Source organism: Ascidia mentula, chromosome 8 (assembly GCF_947561715.1).
Source record: "Ascidia mentula chromosome 8, kaAscMent1.1, whole genome shotgun sequence".
Taxonomy (NCBI): Eukaryota; Metazoa; Chordata; class Ascidiacea; order Phlebobranchia; family Ascidiidae; genus Ascidia; species Ascidia mentula.
Genome location: NC_138573.1, coordinates 19,032,594 through 19,052,160, shown reverse-complemented (window position 1 = coordinate 19,052,160; position 19,567 = coordinate 19,032,594). Strand labels below are relative to the sequence as shown.

The following is a 19,567-nucleotide window of genomic DNA, read 5'->3' as shown; positions in this document are numbered from 1 at the left end:
AGTTAGGCAAAAGTTTTTATTGAACAAGAATCCATCCAACCTTTGTAAGGAGGGTGGAACAAAGCAAAAAGCCTGTTGACAGCGAAAACGAAAAAAACACTTAATAGTTTCAACAAATGAAGGTTAATCTCTTAACATTCCACTTTCACCTTAAAAATGCACAAAAAAACTAGAAGTGAGTAAAAAAACCCACATCAGCATGTAAACTAGTATCAGAATTAAGGGAAAAGTACTAGACAACAAAACTTGCAATAAAGAAAGGTGCCAGAAGGTTGCTTAGACCTCGTTTCCAGACAAGATGAAAGGTTCGTTAAGCTGCCAAACCATCGGCAATTTGTTTGCATGCTTAACTGCACATCAAGCTGCAAGCAAATTAAATTACAAAACATAACAACGATGCGGTGCATTGTTTGGAGAAAGCCTTTACAAAAAGTTACATAGCATAGCTTTATCTTCACGCATAATCCTACGATATACAGAACTGTGGATGGAGGATGATTTGTGTGAGCACCGTATTCCGCTTAATAATTGAAACTTGGGTTTATGAACTCTTTCGTGATTATTTATTCGCTAATGCTGAAAAACCGTGTAGGCTTAAATTGGAGTTTGTCGTATGTTGGAGGGGATTTGTGTCTATACAAACGAAATTGAACAAACTTTAAAGAATTTCAGTTCTTCATTAATTAAATATAAATCACACAAACTGAAGTCTGAAAAAACTAAAAGTCACAACAAACAAAAAGGGGACGTACGCCTACAACAATTTGTGTTGAATCGAGCGTACGACTCATAATAACTTAAATTAAAGATTACCTAACATAAGCTGCTATAGCCACCAGGCTGCAAAAATTCACAAAACTGTATAAGGAACAATAGAATGTGGCATTCCAACCAGTTGGTTTTTCCAATCCAATGGTTACCAACCACATGTATGACGCAACATTTCAATTAAAGGTTTCCTGACATGTAACAACACAAGGTGAGATTTCCTGAAATGTGTCAACTGTTTGGGAACCATCAAAATAAAATTAGAAAAGAATCAATTGGGTTCATTAATAGCTAGCGTGCCATTGTTGTGATAATTCAAGTACATAGCCTGCGAGTTCCATAACACAATGCACAACTTTTTCACACGACAAAGAAAACTTGAAAATGAGATTCAAGTGCAAGAGGAAGTGATCACACGGAGACCTCGTGCATGGATGAAATTTGCTTCTCCTCGTCAGATGTTGGAGAGGAGAGAAGAGGATTGTGGCTCCCGCAACTACTTGCATCACTCCCTGCATCCTCCATGGAGCCGGATGGCGATTTCATGTTCGAGTTCTGCAAACATAACATTCTTCGAAATGAGTTAAATTTACTTGTCGTCTGCTGGCAACACAAATGCAACCAAACATTTATGAAAAGCTTGTGTTTTTTTACCAAATTAAACTAATTAAGGTTCTAAATACAACAACTTCACCTTAGCAACTTCTCCACTGCATTCGTTCACGAAACTGACACTCGTATGTTGAACGTCACTGTCTGCTGCCAACACGCAGGGGGCAGAAGGCGAATGTCTGGGGGAAGCATCATCTACAACTGGTAACCCATGCGGCTCATCATTGAAACTTTTCTTAAAACCAGAAACCTTGGTAGATCCTGATGACCCTGGTGATGGAAATAATTTTAAGATTGTTATCACCGACTGAACCATGGGTAACAAATTGTGGAGGTTGCAAGAAATAAACTGGTTTGGGCAATTGTGTCAGATGGAAAAGTTTGGAAACATAAAAGGGCAGAAGAGCTAATTTGGTTCTTTCACTATCACTTAACATTTTATGTGGTTTAAGTCCGAAAACCTTCCACGGCAAAAAAGAGAAACACATTGAGTTTATCACAAATTTAGTGCCAGTAAAGCACAAAAAAGAAACAAATTATTCACTTATATTTTACCATGTCTATGTTATTGTTTTTGCTATAGTTCAAGTGTGTAATTTTTTTACCAATACAGCGGTTTATCTGACAACAGTGAGTGGCACAAGCTGTGAGATGGGAACCACTGATTGAATGAAAATATCTAATGTTTAGAAGCAACTCAACAGCAAGTTCAAGTCTTAAGTGTGAAAAGAGCAGAAGCAAGTTTTTAATGGACAGTATGTCATAAACATACATGCAATATTAAATAAAGTTTTGTGTATGTTGTGATATGTGACCAGAAATTGTGGAATCTGTAATTCAAGTGAAACAAATTACTCAGCATTCAGCAGGTAGCTTTAAAGCATGGCAAATTATTGATGGATTTTTAACTTACTTTTAATGGGTTTGATTTTACGCTTGCTTCCCAAAGATTTTGCGGAGTAAGATTTTTTAACACCTGACGTTGAGCAGGAATTGATGGGAGCGCTTGTAACGCTATGTTCTGAAACATTGTCGTTCATGTGGATCTGAAACAAATATTATGACGTTAAAATCTTGAAATGCTGTGGGAGTCTCTACTGACAATGGACATTCTTTTATCCATTGTGTTTTTACCGAGCACAGGAATGTTATGGAAATGGAGCCTTTAGCATTAGATCAAATCTTATTCTGTGTTCAACCTTTATCTATTATTAAATGCCATTGAACATATGTTGAACACACATGCAAACACTTTGGCGGTTGATGTTTTAAAAGTTTAGTTCTGGCAGCAAATTGAACTTTTATTTGGGATTTTAACTCAAACTTTTGTTTCTGGAGATGTTTTTTGTCTCAGCAAATTTATAAAATTATTTATTTCATACTTTAAAGAAATTTTTTGTTACTTGTGCTGATGTAATGTTTGGAGTGGAGCCGGCAGATATTTGAGTGTGCGTCGATTGTTGGTCGGCTTCCTTTGAATTTGAATGAACTTCAATCCTTGAAAAATAAGACAAAAAATATGAATCAAATAAAATCATGTTCATTTTGCATAAAAGGGCACAATGTACATAAACAAAATATGCAAAATGTTAAAATGGCATGGACATAGATTATCAAGTCCAGTGCTCACTTGTCCATTAAGGTGTTGAATAGGAAATGTGGTTGTTTATTATTCATTGCTGATCCCAGTGAGAATCCCTTGTGTTTAGTTTTGTGCAACGAAACACCAAGTGGAATTACAGACATATTTTGAGCCCCCTTTCCATTAAATTAAGTGCAAGGACATTATTGGAAAAGGCAAAATTAAGTCCATTGTAAAATCGTGCAATAAATGTTTCAACAGGTTTGCGTTGATTCCCCATAATCTTGATAATTTTTACTAGAAATGTTGATCAATGCAAAATACATTCCCACCTCATGCATTCAGTTCAAATTAAATCTCATATAATTATTTTTCATGTTTGCAATTTTGTTCTAAGCACGGTGTTATTGATTTTAGCTAAACAGTTTAAAGCTCACACAAGGGTCAGACGACATATGTTTATTTTACACTTTTTGCTCACCTGTTACTAGCAAGTGTCCCAGCTCCACTTATTGCTGACAAACTCCCAGTGATGCTTGTGCCTGGAAATAATAAGCAGATATTACTTTTTACTTTTTTTTAACTGAAACATGAAGTTGTGTGGATTTCAGACTTAAGTTTGCCTAAATGTCAAACCACTATGAAAGTTAAATAGTATTCAAAAACTTTCAAAAGTGTTTCACGGTATCGCATGGCAAGACAAGATGGCCCAACTGCAAATTCCATGCTATGCGATCAAAGCTATCTTATAGAGATCATTAGGTTTAAAGGCATCTCAACCAAGGAAGTTTGTTTAAATTGAAAAAATATAAAATCATGCTTTTAGTAAGCGCCAACCACTATAAAAAAATACAGAAAATTATTAGAAGATTGCCATCAAACAAACATGTTTAAACCTGCGATTGCGATCGTGCTTGCTCCGTCCGGGTCCATACGCCCAACTTTGTCCATGTTGCTTCCACGCGAGGTGTTGAAACTCCCCATGGTTATTCCCCCAACACTCGCTTCACCAATGCTGGGGTTGATCGGACCCAAACGAGCTGAAACATAGAAATCACAATGACTCGGATGTTTTGAAAAAAAACTTCTCACATTATTTGTAACAAACGACTTTGCCAATATATACTGCTGCTAGCCATCATTTTCTTATTGTTTGGGTTTTGCTTTTTACATAATTTCAGTAGCTCTTAACAACAAAAGGGTGACATTTTTTTTTATACAGAATTATTCAAAAGTCTGAGAGGTGAATGTCCTTTTATGTTGTTTTTCATTTTGGATATAAAAGTTAAAGCTGGAAAACTGATGGTAAGCATGCAATGTTCCGTATTCACATACTTCGGTGGTATTTAACATTCACAATGGGTATTATGCAACTAATCTGTTTACAATGGTTGTGTGGAGCATTGTTTAGCAAAGCAACGGATTTCATAATAAAATATTATGAGCTACTATTTGTGTTTAATAAAAACTAAGCAACAGATTTTAAAACAATCGAAACGTTTGCATGAAGTTTTCCAGCATTGTATGGGCTATCTTGTTTATATTAAAGATGTACAAAACCGGAGTTATGTTTAATAAAACCTTCTGAACATTTCGGGTGTATTTGTTTGAACAACATGTGAGAAAGAAGCCAAAAGAAAAACAAATTACAGAATTTTGGTGAAAAACGTTCAGGTTTGTTTAATGTTTCATGTCAACTTAAAATACCTTTCAGGGTTACGCAGACAAAAAAGTTTGGGAAACACTGTTACACATGACTGAACGAACTACCTCCATTTCCTGAGGCACCAGAGAAGTTTCCGGTTTCATCAGCATTCGAAGGTCCAGATTGGCCAGAGTTATTACCAAGATCCAGTCGTAAGCTCATGGGAAGCATGGAGAGGGCAGAGTTGCTTCCGCTAACATTTCTTCCTGCCAGCCCGTAACTTCCAGTGCGACACAGTGAGAATGGAACCACTCCATAAACATACAACAGCATGACAGGAACGCCAACACCTGCACAAATCAAGTGTTGTTTGCCTTAAAAACAAATCAAGTTTCACATGTACATTATCCCAGATGTTGTGCAACAACATCACAAATTATCGATCTGCAAAAATTTTCACTGGCAATAGAAGCTTTTCTGCAAGACGGACCATGAAAAAGTCAACAATTGTTAGTTAACCTAACATTCAGATGCACAAGTTAAACAAGTGGTTCTTAACCTTTATTCTATCACACCTCCTTTTAGTAACGGACTTGTGCCTTACGTCCCCCCAAACTGTAAATAGGTTTTATACCAAAAGCAATTGTGTTTTTGTTGATCTACGTAAATAAGCTATCTTGCTAAACACTGCAACACAATAAAAACATAATATGTATCAATTTAAGCTTGCTTATTTAACTAAAAAATTACGGGACCAATAAGCGGTTTGTGACAAAACAGATGAATCATTACAAAAGCTATTTTGCTTTTCATTTAAAGTATATACAAGATTTTTGTTCCGAAACTGTAAGAAAAAGACAGACAGCATAGGACATTAAAGTCACTACAAAAAATAAAGTTTTGGTATAGAGCTTGTGCCCCCCATGGGAATTGGTTGACGCCCCCTGGGGCAGCGCGATCCCCCCTCCCCGGTTAAGAACCACTGGGTTAAACCACAAAAAAGCGCTAACATTGAAAGTGATTAATAAGAATTTGTCCAAATATTTTCACATCCATAAATAGTATATTTTTGTATATTTTACCAAATTCAACCACTAATCTGACCTGGAAAATTTATTGTTATTTTTTTAATTTTATTATTTTTCACGCATCTGGCCTTGTTGGGTTGAACGTAGACTGCCTGCTGCTATTTTTACGATGATTTTTGTTTCACATCTGGCCTTGCTTTTTTTTAACAAAAACACTGGGTTTCGGATCAATACATTTGCAATTTGTGTCGTGGCAGTTGGTATAGAGCAGGTGTTTTTGTTTTCTTACCGACAGCCAATGCAGCAAGGGCAGGTGACAGAATTACGGAACCAGTGACACAGGTTGCGACCAACAGGTTTCTTTTGTACTTGGAAACATTTTCCTTGTTTTCAAACTGAGCCATAATCTGAAACACCAGTGAAAATTTATTAATTAAAATCTGAATTTTGTTGGAAATAAAATCTTGCTGCAACCACAAACAATGTATTTAGGGTAAATGGTGATCATTGTGCAACATACAAAAAAAACTTTAGGAGCTTATAATAGTGAAAATAGTGAATCTACTTCTACATATTTGCTTAATTTTACAAGGAACACAATTTCTCAAATACAACAGGTTCTGGCACAACGGATGGTCGTTTGTAGTTATGTAATTATTAATACTGCTCACCCTTCTCGCCACCCAGAGAGGTAAACCAACAATAATAGCAGGAACAGCAATACCAGCTACTAGTCCGATACCCAGGGGTGCTCCAATCAAAAGCCCGAGTTGCCAAAGGATTTTTTTCTTTCGACTCCATGGTTTCTTCCCCCAGAACGTGCAACCAGATGGACTGTCGGAAAAACAAACAAGGATGAGTTTTGAAGATTTAAAAACCTGGTCAGTCGAGTCTGGCAAAATGAGCATATTCAAAAACTTTAGCTTTGCGTAACTACAGGAAACTTTATAGGTTCATTAATTTTTTTGTTTTTTTATTCTATGTAAAACATGTTAAACAAAACATGCCAATGTTTTCAGCAAAATATAGGCCAGTATCTTTGTCCTTAGAATTATGAGTACATCTGTTGTTAGCATTCCTATGCTCATATGGCTTTGGAAAAATAGATTGTATTTTGTTCATCATTGGTGCGTTCTGTTTGGAAGTCTTCCAATATCTAACCTCGTGTCAAAGTGCAACCTGACTAATTTCCATTCAATCTATTGATTATCAGGTATACCTTGTTATGTCACATTCATATTTTTTATGACCTCACAATCAAACTTACACAATGTATCTGCTTAATGTGAAAGAGTGGCGTCAATTTTTTATATAAAACCACAACCGAGACTTGAAATAGGTAATTTTTGTTTAACTTTGTGAAAGAAGATCAATTTGGCAGAAACTTTAAAATATTAGTTGTCATTTTAAACCAATTTTGTTTCTAAATATGAAATTCCAGACAAAGGAAGATTCCTGGCTGCATGTTTTCTTAGAATTCAATGATAGACATTTTTTATTGTCATTTTAATATCATCTATGTTTTCATCTTAATGCCATCTTAAAAATACAAGCTCTAACTTTTGTTCAGGTTTTAGGTCATTGTCACACATTTTTCGCACTGTGAACTTCTTATATGGTAAAAAGCTCCATTTAAAGTTAGTTATGGGATATTTGTGTGGACATTTCAGACCCTGCCAAGAATTTTACTGAACTTTGGTAACACAAGGTTTTTATTATCACATAACACTTTCCTTGGTCAAAAGTAACAAACACTATGTGATCGGTAAATATTGCTGGAGTAACTCTACATAGCTGCAACCATTTAGAAGGTAAGGTTACTAGAAGATTGTAGTAGTTGCTAAAACACACATAATATGATGTATAGTATGATGAATAGGTGGGGAGATCTATTATGACATGCAATGACTATGGGGTATTACTGCTGTTGTGTGATTATTTGGATAAGGCGTGTCTGTGAGTAACAACAGACTTGTTATGATGTCACAGACAGGACAGAACACATTATTGAGAAATGGACAACTAGCAACATACGTTGGTAAATCACTTTACATGTAACAAAATACTGATATTTTAATCAACTGATTCTGTTTAACCATTTTTATGGTATCAGATTAATAAAAAAAAGGTTGTAAAAATGAAATGCAAACACAATAAAAACATGGCAAAAAATGTGTTCAAACCAAACAAATTTCTACAATTTTCACAATATTTAAAACAGATCATCTTTACACAGACATTAAAATTGTAATCCAGTCATAATTAATGGCATTGATTAAAATATAATTGACCAAAATCAATACTGGCTTTGGTCAAAAAAAGTAAAATTAGCAAAGTACTTTGATATTTGTTGACAACTAGATGTTACATCCATTCAGAATATTTTGGTAAACTAAACCCCTTGCTAATAACAGAATTTTTTGTGTTTGTGTATTTACCTCAAATAATGCAGGTCTGTGATTTCTTGCAAGCAAAGCCAGCAGAATTCTGCGTCGCATACTGTGCACGTCATATGGTTGCAAGAACCATCATTCATCTTTACTATAAGAGCTCCACATTTCGGACAAGGTTTAATTTCATCTGCACAAATCAATAAACAATGTTTCAAAAGGTTTTAAACCAGATTTACCTATAAGCTGGGTGGAATGTTTGGCTACTTGGTTGTCAGGGCATTTGTACAGCTTGTTAAATTTATGACATATAAACAGACAAGTAACATAAAAACAAAATTATGAGCAGGTATTTATAACAACGTTCCTTTTTTACAAAAATAACTATGCACTAATTCGGAATATTTGGCTACTGACTTAAACGCGATGTTAATGTTAATGGTGATATTTTCTTACCGTGGAAATTTGAGCCTTGACTGTACGCAACGGAATTTGCACGGATTCGCAGTTGTTTAGTCCGTTGTAAATGAGCAGCATCGCATGTTTGGTTTGGATGCCATTCCTAACAAAATGACACAACACTTATGGGTGGTGACATGGTTATACCAGGAACACAGGGTGGAAATTTGCATGTTAAACTGTCATGGGATTGCTTGAATTTATTTCATGACATGAGCAGTGACAAAAGGAACTAACAGACTTCCTTTTATGGAAACCAAACTCAACACTTCGCAAGCCAGTGACATGACTTGACACTTTATCCATTAATAAAAACGATATTCCATAAAATAAACACGGCGAAAACAGAAACCTAAATTAAATATAAATTTATGGTAAAATCTGTGTGTATTAAAGATTAATTCAATTTGGCAAGATAAATATAAGTGGGAATTGGAAAACAAACTATATTGAACTTAAATTGGAAACAAACAGTTTGATAAAATATGTTTACTATATAGGTGGTATGACATATTGGTACCTGTCGACAATGGTAACAGAATTCTGTGTCACAACCAGGCCGTCGACATTGTAATCGAGGGCAGCTTGCACAACCATAAGCTATCACAGCATACCTAAAAATATTAATAATTAGTATATGCAGCTTTAGATGAAAAACAAAGACAACAACATTTAGAATATACAACTAAAACCCTGGTTTATGTGCTTGATTAAAACCTAACAGTGGAATTGCACAATCTCCAAGAAGGTACTTTCCAGAAGAAAGGAAATTCTCCTTCCTTAAACCAATGGGTAACTAACATTACTCAACTAATGACCGGGTAACAAGCAGTTTTGGGTCACATGTTTACCAAGCACACAATAATGTTTCATTTATGTACATTGTTCAACACTACTTGTCCTCCTGAACTTACATCTCAGCGCAACAACATTTACTTCATTTAAAAACATACAGTAGTTCATTATGCTGTGTCTGATATGAAAAATCAAATCTTTTGTTCAGGTTCCCACAATTCAAGTTGAAATTTTACTTGAAATTAAAACCAAACGAACTAACACAAAAGCAACAGCCAATAAAATGAAGTTTTGGGTCTCGATTATTTAAACGAAGAGTAAATGTTTGTGTTACTAACCCGCAATCGGGGGCTGGACACCAACGGCAGTCCGGGTCGATTGAGAGCGCCCGGCGGAGGGTAAATTCCTCCCACTTCTGCATCAACTGTGAGTTTGTGTCGAGAATTAATCTCATATCCACTGGGTGGAGCCGCTCTTGACATTCCGGACACATCAGGTTAACTCTGTTTATGATGTAATAAACAGAGTAAATATAACAAGTCATACAAAGGTGCATAAATCAGGTTATGTTTACTAGGGTCGAAAACTGATCTGTGTTTACATAAACCCATAATTCATGACAACTAGATCAAAGTCTAGAGGTCATTTATAAGAAAAAACAGTTTTAAACAGAAGGATTCTGACACTGGTTTCTTTTAAGCTTTATGTAAACTCCACTGAGTTGATTTATTGCCAAAATGTGAGTGAAGAAGAATACATCCAGTTTAATTTCACCATTTAAGAAATTTGCTGTGCGTTACATTTTCACATACAAGTGGATTTCAAAAACATTTGTGTGCTGCAGTACAAGAAACAGCAATTCAATTATTTGCCCCAGACACAGCTGCGCAAGATTTAACAAGCATTTGATCTGTTAGGAGAAATGCACCATTGATCGAATAAACATGTTGTTCACCAACTAACACGAAATCTTAAGATAAGCAAACATTATTTCACATCAGTAAATATGGAAAACACAGTCATAGACTAAAATAATCCATGTTTATCTTCTCAAACACAAAAATAAACAGTTTTTTGGTAAATACATGACAGATATGTGAACAATAACATGAGTTTAAAACTGTTTCTATTTCTGTTTCTGTTTCGGGATCAACCAAGGAACAAACTAGCTTGTGTTTATCTATGCAACACAAAAATCAAGTGTATGATTGAAATATCAACTGATTCCTCACCTGCTTTCAGATATTTCAATTGCAAGGTATTGTTTCAAACAATCCATACACGATCGATGGTGGCATGTACTCAACTGGGGAAAATTTTCACTCGGCTGTCAGAAAAAAACAAATTATCATTGTACAAAAAAATAGGAACACATTCTGAGCCATTATAAAAATATTAGGCAGGAGTTTGTTACTAACAGTACTAGATGTCTGCAAAATAAACATTGAACCATGAGTACCTTCACAAATGAGTGGGAAATTTAATTTTTAGCTCACATCAATCAAAATTAAAAAGCACACCTGTGTGACAAGACATAGAGGACATTCCAAAACACCAGAAATGTTTTTAGTGCTGGCTTCAGATTTTAATTCCACTTTTACGGCGGTGGCAGACGTTGAGGCTAAAAAAGAACATTTACACAATGTGTGAGAGTTGAAAACGGCAGACTCCACACACAAAACTAATGGATACATATTTACTTTTCCACATATAACTTAGATAACAAGTTGCAAGTTACTTAAAACTTAACAATTTTCAAGTTTTAGACAAAATAGCAGCGAGAACTTAATAGGCAAGTTTGTTAGGGCTATTAAACCATTTTATTCATACAGAGAAACAAATTATGGTGTGTGATTGTTAGAACTGACATCTCCGTGACGACAAAGTATGTGTTTTCAACACCTCCAGTTCATACACAAGTTAATACTGCTCACAGCTGGTTGCACATATGAATACTTAAATAATAAAGAACAAAAAATTGTGGTTTAAGTTTTGTATGGTGGTTTTGCAAGTGGACCAGAGCCAGTGGCGGATCTAGGGGGGTGTTTTGGTGTCCGAAAACCCCTCAGCATTTTGGCACATTGTTTTAAGGGGTGTGAAGGTGCGGTTAATTTCCACTATGCAGGACTGAACTACAACCGAGTGTTCGTCTCCGCGGTTGCTTTGTTTTTCAATCGCGCGCTCTGCATTCACGGCGATGTGATGATTGCTTATGAAACAATAGTTTGTCCTGCGTTGGTTAATAACCCACAATACCATTTTTGAAAACACGACCTTATAAGCTTATTCATGTTTGCTACAATTTCTATACACAAGCTGTATGCTGTGAGAGTTATAATTGTTTGACAAGATTGCACCAAAATGTACGTAGCTAAACAAGTATTTTGTATTTCATCTGTTTTTAATATATTTCCAAATATTTATCTACCGTTGAAACATCGATGTATATTTAGTGGTGCAAGACCACGTCCTAGACCATTACAGATTTGTTTTAATAGGCACAGTTTAAAAAAGATCCCACAGCAATACTTGATACTCGTCAAAGATACAGATACAATCGCATTGTTTTTGTTTTTTTGTGTTTATCGTTAAAGTGGACAAGCGCATATGCACAAAAGCAACTAAAAAGTTTGTTCGATATTCCGCTTAACTACTGTAATGTGTTATCTGTTCTTCAAAAGCTGAATTTGCATGGTAAATGTCCTAACAAAAATTGTAACGGCATCTAACGGCTTCAATACTTAGGTACCGAAACCGAACACCCCCCTTACATTTTTTCTAGACCCGACACTGGCCAGAGCAAGTACATAATTAAGTGGGACATTTTTGATTCTGGAGTGGCCTGAGACTTTTTAAAGACAAATGTAGGTGTGGGTCAAAAATCATTGTGGTTTACCACAAAATATTTTCATTCTATTTATTCTATATACCAGTAGATTTTCCATCAGCAATTTTAACCGTCTTTTGCTCAAACACTGATGAAGAAGTGGAAGTAGTTGGAGTGTCGTTACTATTTGTTGAAATTTCTCCTTTCTTGTCACTTTTAGAACTGCAACGCTTATTTCTGGAAAACAAATAAGTTTGTGCGACTTGGAAGGAAATAATGAACTCTACATAACCTTGTAAAAACCTTCAAAGGGTTCACATAAATTTTTAGAAAACCCAGATTAAAATCAACCAGGTATATACAAGCCAAACTGGAAAAAAAAGTCACTTTTGCGAAAATTTACCGATAATCTGCGCAATATTAATGAACTAATGCATTAACATACGGAAAAACGTTGCGTTCGTCCGCGCAATTAACAATCGCGGAAACAAAATCCTCCGCACAAAAAACAAACTTTCCAATCTGGTATATATACATGCAACTACGACAAAAAGTAGTTTGCAAAATTTGTTACTTTTTGATGAATTTTTAAAGGCAGTTGCACTTTAGATTGGCACAATACATAAAACTTCCAGCAAACAGTTTTGAAAAATGTGAAATAAAAACTCAGCAAAACAAGAATAAATTGGAACCTTGAAAATATCCTTAATCTTGATAATCTTCGAGTTTTTTTGGGCTCCATGCTTACGTCACCAGAAGACATGATTTCTGTGGGCTAAATTATGACAGCAGATAACTCAATTCTTGTAGTTAAAAACTATTATTTGAAACTCATTTCAACCATAGTTTACAACTTCTGTGGAAAAAAGTTTTTAGTGAAAAAGAACACATGTATTAGTCAACAACTTTCCTCCAGTTTGTAAATCTAAGGTCGGACATCTAACCACACACTATACTGAAAACAAAGTGCTATTTTTTCAGCAATCCGTACAATAAAATGTAAACTAATACATGCAAAAAGTTGGCTAGTCTGTCAAGTTTGTATGGGCAACACGCTGTACTGTACTGAAGTGAGTTTTCATTCAAAACAAAAGCATTACTTGAATCTAACTTGAAATACCTAATACCAGGCCACTCACGCCAGAGCCAGGCATTATGTTCTGTCCTGACAAATTCTTTTGATACAAATTGCTGGGAAAATTCACTAAATTAACTGACGCTCTATGATAAAATACCGCAAAGAAAAAATAAACTTGTGAATCTAAGCAGTATTACCCATGAAAGAAAATGTTTGTAATCGTTCTCAGAATATCTGTCGCGAAGTCGCGACCTTTTCATCGAAAATAAATCTCCCTTATTCTGACGAAAAGCCTTTAACTGTTACGTCACAGAGTAAAAGTCGCTTGGGGAGAATATTTTTTAATGCAGTGGGGGAGCAACAAAAAATTGTTTACAAAACGACGCAACTTCTACTGTTATGTATTTGAAAATACTTTCTTCTTAAAATTTGTTAACCGATCTATAAAGTTATACTTTCGTTTATAGTCATGTGTTATTTTTTTGTAAAGACCTTGCCAAATAAATTCAAATATCAGCTAATTTTGCGGAGACCTTTTTTTAAGAATTTAGAAACTAAGAAAAACACAAAACAAGGCTCCAAATTTTTTGTACCGCACTGGGGTTCGAACCCAGACTATGCTGATTAGATTTTCCACCTGATGTAGAATCCAAGGCTTCGACGTTTTGTACAACTGTTCTCAACACAAAAACAGTGAAACGTAACTAGTCACCTATATCGTTTAGTTTAATTTAATACAGTTTCGCAACAGCATTTAATGCCAGGTTTAGGCCGTTTTCTTCAACAAAATTTTTGATTCCTGGCTTATTATCTGATAACAACCTCGTCGCAGGTTCTTCTTGCCAACTTTCAGTTTTAAACGCAGTCATGTTTCATGCTACCAGTAATGTGTATTATCAATCACGTATGGACTACACAACAATAAGTCACATGTACACAATAAAAACGATTGAAATTTAACGACACCTGCAATCGAACTATCTGTTATCATATTTCTTTCCCATTTTCGCGCAACACTTGACGAAACTGTTTTTAAATATCGCAACTAGTAAAAATTTTGAGGCACACACTGAGTCGCTTTACCACACACAATTTATAAGAAACCTGGACCTATAACATTCCACATTTGTTTTTAGATATACCTCCTTTCTAGTGGTGGATTGATTCGTGACCAAAAGGTTGATTTGATAAAGCAAGAAAAAGATATGGAGAAACGGTTGCAAAACAACACTGAAGTTTTACAGGTTTAGTCTTAACCGCTATCAGGTCAGGTCGGCACGAAACAGAATAGAAAGCGTTTAGTTTTGTTCACGCGAAAACCACGTTTTGATTGAATTGCTGACACGAGTATGGAGAATGTCTTTCCATACAACGCAAGTCAAGCACAACTGCACACGGGAAAAAATGAGATGTGCCCTTCAGGCGTTTCGGAGACAAGCATTTGCTTTGTAATGTGAAGGCATGACGTCACAAATCGAATGTATTCCTGTTAGCACAGCGAGGACATCAAGGTGTCGGTCTCTGGTTATAGATATTACATTGTAACAGCAAAAACGTTTCATACAAGGATCCAATATTGTGTCAATAAACTTGTCAATCAATACGATTGGCGCTTGGGTGCAAGGGAACAGCATACCAGTAGTTTAACCAATCTAGTCTGAACAAACAAGATGTCGACAATGTGACTTAACATTCCCTTTAAACTTTGCGTTTTAATTTAGAGGTTAATCATTCATTTTTAAACCAATAATTGTTTTTGCGACATATAGATAGAGCCCTGTCTGCATATATGTGGCGTTTTAAAGTGGAAAGATTGGCGTAATATAGTTCAAACCAATCGTGGCGGAGGTACGGTCACTGATCAAGTATTATTAGTAGGTGCATATAAGCTTGCTTTCGGTGTCGATGTTGAAAAATACCTACACATGGAAATGTTTGGGAGGTGAGCTTAACTGTCTCCACTATACGTGTAATTTTATTTAAGTAAAACTCATACCTTTAAGTGTGATGGTTTACATAACAACGCCCATTATCGTCAGTTCCTGTCTTTTAATATTGGCAAATTGGCTAAATCTTGTGTATAAGCTGCAGACAGATGGCCACTGTTTCAACCTAAAAGGTCTCATCAATGCTGCTGGTGTGACTATCAGACGACTTTGCTGACCAAACGGCCAAGCAAAGACTTCCACTTTGTGGTGACTATACAATCACCGTCATCCGTTGGCTAAATCTTGTTGGAAAAATATTTGGATCCAAAATTTTGAACAAAAAAGTAACCTGGAAATGCAAAATAGCTAAAGTGTTTTGGGAATTGGCAAAAATAAATGTTGAAAAGCAAGATTTACGAGGGAAAATAAATAAGTTTAGTGTGGGTGGCAAAAACAAGTATTAAAATCACTACAAAAAACACCTGGTTAGCATGCAAACAGTTTAAACTTTTTTATAAAATATTTTAAGTTAACATAACTTAAAAATTAGTTTAAATTTAAGAAAGCAACTTATCAAAAAAATAATTTAAAACATTTTGAATCAAAAATAGCAACAGGAAATACATAAACTTAAAATTTTATAACCAAATTCCAGCAGCCAATTGTTGCAAACTTAGATTGAAGTGCCTTCAAACATATAAAATTTGTGAGACATGTTTTTTGCATCAATAACTAAAGGGGTAAAAGTCTTCTGTTAATATTTTTATGCACATTTTTTAGATTTGGGTAAAAATGCAGTGCAACTAAAGACCTATTGAAAATATTTTATGTATTAAAATGTTAAAATTTCTCCAATTTATTTTTGCAAATATTAATGAAATATTTAAAAAAAAATAATATTATAATATGTTGCAGCAAATTCAACAAAATATGTAAACAAAACAATAAATTTGATAAGTTACTCTGGTGAAAATTTAGAAGTAACATGGATATTAATGTAAAAAAGGATCTTGACATTGCCAATCACTTAAAAAAGGAATGCTCACCAAATGGAGAAGAAATCAACCCCAAAGAATCAGCAAAACTTCTTCACAAACTGGGACTTGTTTACAAAGAGAAGAGTCCTGATAAGATCAGCCTCATTCAGAGTGTTGCTTTGATGACATCAGCTATTATACGTGAACCTGATAATATTGAAGAAATTAAAAAGGATCTCACTGATTTATGTTTGCACATTTTAACTTTGGCCAATGCTTCAAAGTTGGATACTAGTTTGGTTGATGATGCTGTAGCTGAAGCTAAACAAGAAATTAAAGTGTTTCGTGAAACAACAAAACAGAAACTAGAAAGTTTGAAACCAATCAGCGATGACTTGCAGGGAGATGAACTTGATCAGCAAAGAAACCAGAGAGTTAAATACATCAGAGGATTACAAGATTATGTCACCAAACAATACACAGAAATAATGGAACTAATTGCTAAATATACAACTACCATAATGGGGGAACCACCTTGCAAGTTTGCACTGGTTGGAATGGGATCTATAGCCAGGAAAGAAATTACTCCATATTCTGATTTTGAAAATATTATTGTCTTGGATGAAGGGATTCAACTAGTTGAACAATATTCCGAAAAATTGGAATATTTCAGATGGTTTGCTACAGTTTTCCAAATGATTCTTGTTCGATTGGGTGAAACCATTCTTCCATTCTTGGCCATTCCATGTTTAAATGATCAATTTAACAAAGAAAACAACTGGTTTTATGATAAATACACTCCATGTGGGATTTGTCCTGATGGGTTTGCTCCACAAGCTAGCAAGAATCCATTAGGAAGACAAACAAAAACAAAGAAGAAGCCATGGATCACTGAACTGATCAAACCAGTTAGTGAGATGGTTAAGTACTTGGATGCTGAAGAAGATTTAAAGGAAGGGTATCACTTGGCAGATATGTTGACTCAAACTTGCTTTGTGTATGGAGATTATCTGGTGTGTAAACTGTTTAAAAGTGAGGTTACCAAAAAGTTGAGTGAAATAGAAATGTTTACTGAAGAGAGAAGGAAACAAGTTAAAAAAGATTTGATTGTTTTTTCAGCCCTTAATTTTAAAACAAATGGTCACATAGATATCAAACGTTTCATTTATAGAAGTTCTTCTCTCTTTATTCAAGCTCTTGGTACTTTTCACAAATGTAAGTCATCAAATAATTTTGATATTGTGGATGAATTCTTTCAGCGCAATATCATTAACAAAGATGGCCATGGCAGACAATTATTTACCCTTGCTATCGCTTGTGAAATCAGGTTAAGGGCTTATAGCAATGCTTCAGCACAAGCTGATATCCGACAGGAACATTCTGTGCTGGATGTTCCACCCTTTTTTGAAGATGTAAGCATATGCATTGGGGATAAGGCAATTGTAGACTGTCTTTGCATTGCTGCGAGATTGCAAGAGCAAGTTGGTATGATATTTGAAGTGGAACTTGCACTCCACTCTCGGGCATACCACGACTTTGAAATGCCTGTCATAATCGCAGTCCATCTGGGGTTCAACACATTGGCTGTCCAACTTGTAAGCATTTTTCTGAATTTAACATCTTCCACAAAGAAAATTTTTACAAAGTATCATCTGTGCGCTTTCCTGAATGCTTTGCTAAACTGCAAAGAGTATAATGTAGCACTAAAATATATAAGAAACTACTTCTTCAATGCAAGGAAAGCTGATTCAAAAGAGTTAATTTGTATATTGCACCACTTTGCAGGACACAGCTGCAGAGGGCTTTCAAAATTTAAGCATGCTCTGAGACACTTTAGAAAAGTAAATTTTTACTCATATGTTTACCATGTGTCCACAATTCCAAGATTTCATGTCAACAGAGACCTGGGCGATTGCTTTACTTCTTTGGGAAGAAAGAAGAAGGGTTTAAGGTATTTGAAACGAGCTTACAATGACGTCAAATCTGCGGAAAGTCGAGACAAATATACTGAGGATTACACCTTATCAGCTCAGTTACTTTCCAACTGTCTGTTATCAGTGGGACAAATAGAGGAGGCCAGAAGAGTGGCAGAAAAAAATCTACGAAAGAGGGAAAATCTACACATTAACAAAGATTCAGATCCATATGCATTGCTCGGTTTAGTTCAGCTGGGTAAATTACATTTGTTAGAAAAAAACTTTGAAAAGGCTCTTTTCTTTTTTGACAAAGCTCTAAGTTGCACGATGAACGATCACATTTCAACAACAGTGTTTGATTTCTTTCCCTCCAAACTCCAGTGCTTGATCAATTTAAATCGGTTGCATGAAGCCTCACTCTGGGTTGATCAAAATTTCTATGTTTCAAGGTTTCACAACTCAAGTTTAATGGAAACAGACTCGTTAATTCTGAACCTGATAGAATTGGCCCTTGGCTTCGAACGGCAGAATGAACATAAGTTAGCTTTAAAGCATGTTGAACAAGCAGAACATTTGCTTCCACTGGCTGAAAGTTGCATTAACTCAGAAGTGGGATCCATTAAGCAGGCCCAAAGTGTCGACGATGAAAAACATAAGGAGCTATATGAGAATTTTGTATCGGATAAAAACAAATTGAAGTATGAAGGTGCTTTGGTGTTTGAAAAACCTACAAATGTTCCATACGAAGCTCATTATTCAGTCTACAACAATTTTTCAGAAATATTCTTCATTCAAGATGAAAAAGCAGAGGCAATAATATTTGCTAAAAAAGCGTTTCACTTTGTGTTCTATGTTAATTGGCTTCCATGCACCAGAACAATCCTTGGTGCCGCCTTCAACATTGTCAAAATGTTGTTTCAAAGTGGACATTACTGTGCATGTCTTTGTGCAATTAAACATGCCATAAATGTTTACCAATACATACATGATAATTGCTGTGAGAATGAAAAGTTTTTTATGATTGTGTGCATGCGTAAAAGTTGTGAAGTTAATCTTGGCATCAGTCTAACACTTCCATATCATTGCACACCATCAGTGTTTTGGGTCACAAATAGGTGAAGAAATATCCTAAGTTTGTCTGGATATTTTTGAAAGAATATTTACACTGTATGTATTTCACTCAGTGAATAAATAACATCGTGGAATTGCTTTTAACAACTGGTTTCTAAAACGACTTTTCTTTTTCAGTATTTAAACTTTTTCGTTTTTCTGTAATTATGACTTTTTTGCGCAACAAAGGTTCGGATTCAGTTCCGGTTCGGTTTCGTGATTCTAACAGACAAGCAAAGCGCATGTTTTAGACACAGCCCAGTTGACTGCTCTTGTTAGACCTATGTGGGTATTAAATTGGAGAAATCCTGTTTTCAAGGCGACTGTTCCGCTGGTTTAAAGTTAAAAAAAAATTGCATCTGGATGAGACTGTACAGAGCAAGGACTTGTTGAGCCTCCTGGAAGATCATATGACCAACAGGGGGGTATTGTAGCAACACGCATGTTTCCCT

The 19,567-nt window shown here is 35.3% G+C and overlaps 2 protein-coding genes across 2 annotated transcripts; one reads left to right on the top strand and one right to left on the bottom strand.

The window, feature by feature from the left end:
* Positions 1 to 8: 8 nt before the first annotated feature.
* LOC145910371 (E3 ubiquitin-protein ligase RNF19A-like) lies at positions 9 to 12,958 on the bottom strand. The gene is made up of 17 exons (XM_082997469.1): positions 12,799 to 12,958; positions 12,210 to 12,343; positions 10,800 to 10,900; positions 10,512 to 10,606; positions 9,618 to 9,782; positions 9,005 to 9,098; positions 8,482 to 8,587; positions 8,074 to 8,215; positions 6,307 to 6,469; positions 5,925 to 6,042; positions 4,733 to 4,957; positions 3,859 to 4,002; positions 3,444 to 3,504; positions 2,784 to 2,877; positions 2,294 to 2,426; positions 1,463 to 1,650; positions 9 to 1,323 (listed from the first exon to the last, which is right to left on the bottom strand). The coding sequence occupies exons 1-17, from the start codon at positions 12,867 to 12,869 to the stop codon at positions 1,180 to 1,182; spliced, it is 2,178 nt and encodes a 725-aa protein (XP_082853595.1). The 5' UTR covers positions 12,870 to 12,958; the 3' UTR covers positions 9 to 1,179.
* A 3,073-nt stretch (positions 12,959 to 16,031) lies between these two features.
* LOC145911112 (uncharacterized) lies at positions 16,032 to 19,294 on the top strand. The gene has a single exon (XM_082998359.1). The coding sequence runs from the start codon at positions 16,098 to 16,100 to the stop codon at positions 19,122 to 19,124; it is 3,027 nt and encodes a 1,008-aa protein (XP_082854485.1). The 5' UTR covers positions 16,032 to 16,097; the 3' UTR covers positions 19,125 to 19,294.
* The last annotated feature ends 273 nt before the right edge of the window (positions 19,295 to 19,567 follow it).

Excerpts from the sequence above, each read along its gene's own strand:
- LOC145911112 (XM_082998359.1), top strand. The coding sequence starts at position 16,098 with ATGGATATTAATGTAAAAAAGGATCTTGACATTGCCAATCACTTAAAA.
- LOC145910371 (XM_082997469.1), bottom strand. The coding sequence starts at position 12,869 with ATGTCTTCTGGTGACGTAAGCATGGAGCCCAAAAAAACTCGAAGATTA. Across the intron at positions 10,901-12,209 it reads TGCTGATGGAAAATCTACTG|CCTCAACGTCTGCCACCGCC; the intron begins GTATATAGAATA and ends GTTCTTTTTTAG. Across the intron at positions 4,003-4,732 it reads TGGTGCCTCAGGAAATGGAG|CTCGTTTGGGTCCGATCAAC; the intron begins GTAGTTCGTTCA and ends TCTATGTTTCAG.